This window comes from Orycteropus afer, unplaced genomic scaffold, assembly GCF_000298275.1.
Source record: "Orycteropus afer afer isolate SDZICR_OR568_19922 unplaced genomic scaffold, OryAfe1.0 scaffold00295, whole genome shotgun sequence".
Taxonomy (NCBI): domain Eukaryota; kingdom Metazoa; phylum Chordata; class Mammalia; order Tubulidentata; family Orycteropodidae; genus Orycteropus; species Orycteropus afer.
In genome coordinates, this window is record NW_006921882.1 from 2,355,132 (window position 1) to 2,360,811 (window position 5,680).

Below are 5,680 nucleotides of genomic sequence, written 5' to 3' on the forward strand. Positions count from 1 at the left end.
CACACAGCCAAGCTGCTCCTGCTCTGCCGACTCTGGACGCGATGATGAGCGACGCGGGTCGCGCTCCTGACCGTGTTCCTCACGCCCGCTGGCTCGGGATCGCACGCCTACTTGTTTCGCTTCCATTGCCTTAAACTCTGTCCCCCACCTTCTCATCCGGCTTTGAAGTGCATGCTGACCCCTTTGGTCTCATCTAAAATCCAAACCAAACCCATGGGCATCAAGTCGATTCCGACCCACGCGACCCCCACTGGGTTTCCACGGCTGTGGGTCTGCACGGCAGCAGACTGCCCCAGCTTTCCCTCACGGAGGGCGCCTTAACCGCCACACCACCAGGTCTTTCATAGGGTTTTTTTTTTTTTTAAAAAAAAGAAGAAACGCAATACTCAAGGGCAGAATTCTTCACTCTTTGGGCTAAACTGTTACTTGGTTTACAGGTGACCTCGGGTATGGTTTCCATTAGTCATTAAAGGATTTCGCAAATCAACCTGTGAAGTCAGAAAGCTTTCCAAATATAAGAAAACTCTCCTTTAAAAACTGTACTTGCAAGAATTAGGAATTTAGTCACTTTTGTCCCTTTGCTTTGCTTTGATTCTCAGAGCCCTCTAAGAACCACGGGGTGCACCCACCCCGGCCAACGGCTATGCCGGCACTCACCAAGTGCCCTAAGCCGCACACACACACACACCATACCCCGCCCCCTGTTGGTCTCACTGAAGCTGTCTTCTGCCCTTGATCCACGTTAGACAGTGACACCAGACAGTATGGACAAGTCTTTGATCAAGGACATACACACACGCACACACACACACACCGTTCCAAGTACACAGCCTCTCTACTCTCATCAAAGCCTGCCTTATGAGAGGCTAATTTCGTGTAATATAAGCTTACAAAGGAGCTCTGGTGGTGCTGTGGTTAAAGCACTGGATTGCTACCTGAAAGTTGAGCAGTTCAAAGCCACCAGCCGCTCCTTGGGAGAAAGATGAGGGAGTCTGCTTCCGCAAGGATTAGAGCCTTGGAAGCCCTATGGGGCAGTTCTACTCTGTCCTCTAGCGGTGCTCCCAGGTGGAATCGACTCAAGAGCCATGAAGTCTTGGGTTTTCAAGATGAAGGAACCGCAGAGTGTCGGGACTAGAAAAGTTGGATATAGCCCTACCCCATCAAAGAAAACAGCACGCCAACTGCATCCACCCAACCACGAGGCACAGGCAGCGAGAAACTGCCAGCTGCTCTCTGTTGGTGGCACTGAACCTTGCCATGTCCACAGGGGACGGCGCGCCGCTCCCGCCTCCACCTGAGCCACCCAGGCAGAGAGGGCTCCCTGAGGCCCCAGGCCTGCAGAGCAGGGGCCGTCCCAACAAAGAATTAGGTTTGAGGGGTCAGAGCTCCTGCGGGGAGCAGGGAGCACAGTTAGGGGACGGCAGCCTTGTATTTTTCCCCTCTTAACCTGTGATCATTAAAAAAAAAAAAAAAAAAAGAACAACTTTCTTTTTTCTGATTAGGAAATAACTGTTCAAAATAGACACTTTCAAAATCTTTCCAGAAATAAATAAATGCAGAAATAAAAAAGCTAAGAATCACATCACCTATACATAAATATCACTAGTTCTGACAATTTTCCTTTTTCTCAATAAACATACATATTTTCAAAAGGTGGGAGCGGCAATTGCCTGTCCGTCTGTCCTACCCAGAGCCCTTCTCACCGCCAGCAACCACAGGCTTCACAACTGGGCGGTGCTGTACAGCAGGCTCGGGGACGCGCTCTCAGCCGCAGCACAGCTGTGGGGGCCCTCGTTCCCGCGCGGCTCCCAGCCTCCGCGTGGGGAGGGCGGTGCAGCCTGGAGAGGAGGGCATTCGCAGCTGTGATTTTTTAATAGTTCCTATTTTGAAAGGAAAAACCTGACAGTCTGGAAGTTTCCTGCTAGAGGCAGGGAAGAGATGAGAGACCAGCATCCAAAGCCCGGGAGATAGCGGGGGGTGGGGAAGGGGGCTTCTCCTCAGAACACCATCTTCAGCACTTCTGGAGAACCAGCAAGTGGCAACTGAAGGACAGAGTTTCAAAGTCAGATGCAAGTAGAAAACCCACCGCTACCGAGCTGACCCGACTCACGGCGCCCCTAGAGGACAGAACAGAACTGTCCCAGAGCGTGTCCAAGGCTGTCATCTTTGCAGAAGACTGCCCGATCTTTCTCCGGCAGAAAGGCTGGTGGGTTCAAACCACTGACCTTTGGGTTAATAGCTGAGTGCTTTAACCAGTGCACCACCAGGGTGGCAAATATGGACAGGTGGCAGGAAGCACCAGGGGACTGCTCAGGCTTCCGGTTACCCCACCAGGGAGCTGGGCATCTTCGACAGCGCCCCCCGCACAGCCTCAGGGCAGCTCTGGGCGACCCGCCCACCGCCATCCCGGCGCCCAGCGCAGCCGGTGTTCAGCAGGAGTGAACACACAGCATTGCTGGATAAACAGAGCGTCAATGACGAAAGGGTGGAATGAATAAACGAGGCCGACCAAAAATCCATGTCCTGGCCAACGCTGGAAGCTCCCCCCTCATGGAAAATATACTGGTGCTGACAAAGGACCCAAGGGGCACAGCAAGTGCTCACGGGGATGCGTTGGCCTCGAGGACCCAGCATGGACACACCACGACAGAGCTCACTGCAGCCAGACACACGGTCTTAACCGCACACGAGGTGTGCGAGGAAGGAGCAGGTGGTCACCCACCCAGAGGGTGGGAGAAGGAAGGGAGGGCCTGCTGGCATCCACACGGCGGGCAGGCAGCTCAGGCGGGAGGACATTTCAGATGGCCACACCTGGGCCCTTAGGCCCACTTAGGAAGAGGTATGCAAATGCCCCCTCCATGGTAGTGGTGCCAGCGTCTCAGTCTCCCACATCCCACGATTTCTTCCGGGGTCATGAGGCCCCCATTTGTAGACTGTTCTAAGAGGCTATCTGTCCTTTAAGCCAAGCCTCTACTCCCTTGGAGTTGGGCCAACAAACCCACCTATGACATTGCACCCCAGACCCCCTTAACTTGGCTGTGTGGGAGCAGGGGCAGCTTCTCATCACTCCAGAGTCTCAGGGCCCAGGCCGCATGCTGGCAAGGAGGTTCCCGAGAGGGGGCTGGCCCGGGCACCTGGCTCCCAGCACCAGTGGCTCCAAGCTTGTGCACTTAGGCGTCTGATTTTAAATGCTAGTTTACAAACTGATGAAAGTTAATACACGCAACACGTGTTTTTTTAAAAAAAATATGTAGTCCTCAACTTATGACGGGGTCCTAAGCTGACCACACTACTGTCAGTCAGTCTGGTATAAGTCGAGTCCCTCGTATGTTTGGAGCCATTGTTACTGTCTTTTATTATCAGTATCTTTACAAAGCATAATGCTGGACATCCACAGTAAACATGTGAGAATGACAACATCAGTGAATGACATGTTGCAACACGCTATGTGGTACATGTAACACATGGTAAGACGTAAAAAAACTCAAACGGTAGACGGTCCTAAGTGCGGCTTGTTGTAACTCAAACACATCGTGAGTCAGGGACTGTATACTCAACCCAAGGAAACGGTCAGCAGTGACAAGTTCCTCTCCCACCCCAGGTGGTTCCTGGGAGGCTGTCCCTGTTAAGTGTGTTGTGGATCTTTTCCGAAAACGTCTAAGATGCACAAGAATAAACGTGGCTTCTTTTTCTTCGTAGGAGAATAGGTGGCAGTGGCTGCAGCCGCGACATAAGGACTGTCTTGCCGCGAGCAAGCTTCCTGCCCAGCACTGTGCCGGGAGCTCGCCCTGCTACAGGCAGACGCGGTCCCTCCTCCTCGTGGCTGTAGTCTGCAGAGACGCCACAGGACTGACTCCCAGATCCCAGTGAGAGGGACCGACATGGTGCCCAGTCTGTTGTCACCCACTAGTTCAGCCTTTCAGCCCTCACAGCCAGCCTCGGTCCTAGTCCAAGGAGCCCTGGTGATGCAGTGGTTAAACACTCTGCTGCTGACATGTCAGTGGTTTGAACCCACCAGCTGCCCCGCAAGAGAAAGACGTGGCAGTGTGGGTCCCTAAAGGTGACAGCCTTGGAAACCCTGTGGGCCAGCTCTACTCTGCAGCTATGAGTTGGAATTGATGGGAGGGCAGTGGGCTTGCTTTGATTCCAAGAAGGGGTCACTATGAGTCGGAAATGACTCAACGGCAGTGAGGTTGTTTTTTTGCTTTGACCCTAATCGCACCTGCTTATCCTCTAAATTCAAACCAACAAAGACAACCCTCCGTTTACTCTGTGTGAAGCTCCACTGTCCACAAACGTCTTCGCAGCCCTTCGCCGCCGAGCGGACACGAGAGGCCCCGACATTAACCAGCTCCCTTCCACCCGCCTGCCTCCTCTCCTTTCTCCGCACCCTTTTCATTAAGTGCCTGCCATAAAGTGCCTCCCTCCCTCTGGGCGAGAGCTAATGAGTAATGAGGAGCCCGGCGCACGTTGCCAGGAAGGGGCAGAAGCAGGGACGGCTGATGACGAGCTTGGGCAGCCTGGTCTGAGCGTCACTCGCTGCAGCCCAGTCACGACTCCCTCAAGGGCCCCAGAGGCTCTAGCTCTCCAGGTCCTTCTGACGCCACCTGAGGACTTCACGGGCCCAGACGTCAGGGAGTTACAGGCATCATGTGGCCACGATCTGGCTCGTCAAGTTCAAGAAAACATTCCCTCTGCTTTTCCCAACTCACAACACTTTCCCGGGCTGTGATTCACACGCCTCAGTCCGTGTCTAAACCATGACTCCACGGGAGTGGAGTGCGTGGACCCGACCACTGACGTGTCGGGCTATGGACGGTGACATGTGCTGCTGCTAGTCTAAAGCAACCCCGAAACACTATCAGCTCCGTCAGCGTTTCAGACGTACGCAGACTTCAGAAAGACAGGGGCAATTTTATCAACTAAACACAGAGAAATACTGGAAACACAGTACCTCATCCAGCTCCTGAAGACAGGTGGTGTTCCATCGGTCCCATCCAGTCAGGGACAGCGAGGAGAGAAGGGTGGGGACACACAGACAGACGGACATGGTCAGTTCAGAAAGCATTAGGATTGCAAACTCTAAACTGACTGCAAATAAAAACCCACAAACTTAGGCACTAACAAAATATCTCCCTTCTGATTCTTAAAAAAACAAAAGACAAAAACCAGCTGCTTCCATGTTTTCATTTTAACTCCCCGTCGTAATCGTTTTGCTAAGTGAGGTCAGAGACACTCAAAAACAGGTGTAAAAATTAAAACACAAAAGAGACAAATAAAACCCCCTCGCTTCAGTTTCACTGAAGTATAACATTAACCCATTTCATAACCATCCAGTATCACAGACAACACTGCATTCTAAATTTCCTTTAGGGAATAAAGCGAAAACGTCCTTTTATTGTGTCAACTACCTACTTTTCGCATGTAAACAGCCCTGTCAACGAGGCACAATGAAAGCGGGAACAATCTACTGACGCTGTCCGAGCGGGACGCTGGAGCCCGCAGCTGCAGGGCCGCCCCCGTGGTGACCGGGAGCTGGGGCCCACGCTTCCCCAGAGACACCGGTGGGGAGAGGAAGGAACCAGTGTCCCCCAGCCTGGCAGTTAGGAGCGGTGGTCTAGGAAACACACAGGGCTCATGCAGCCAGCAGGGAGGCAAGCAAGCAAAACAAAACAAAACA

The 5,680-nt window shown here is 52.8% G+C and overlaps 1 protein-coding gene across 1 annotated transcript in view; it reads right to left on the reverse strand.

Moving 5' to 3' along the window:
• STX16 (syntaxin 16) overlaps positions 1-5,680 on the reverse strand; it is a 24,164-nt gene that overhangs the window by 11,905 nt on the left and 6,579 nt on the right. Inside the window, exon 2 of the mRNA XM_007951498.1 lies at positions 4,955-4,966. Within this exon, the coding sequence (XP_007949689.1) occupies positions 4,955-4,966 (12 nt within the window). The remainder of the gene's footprint in view (positions 1-4,954; positions 4,967-5,680) is intronic.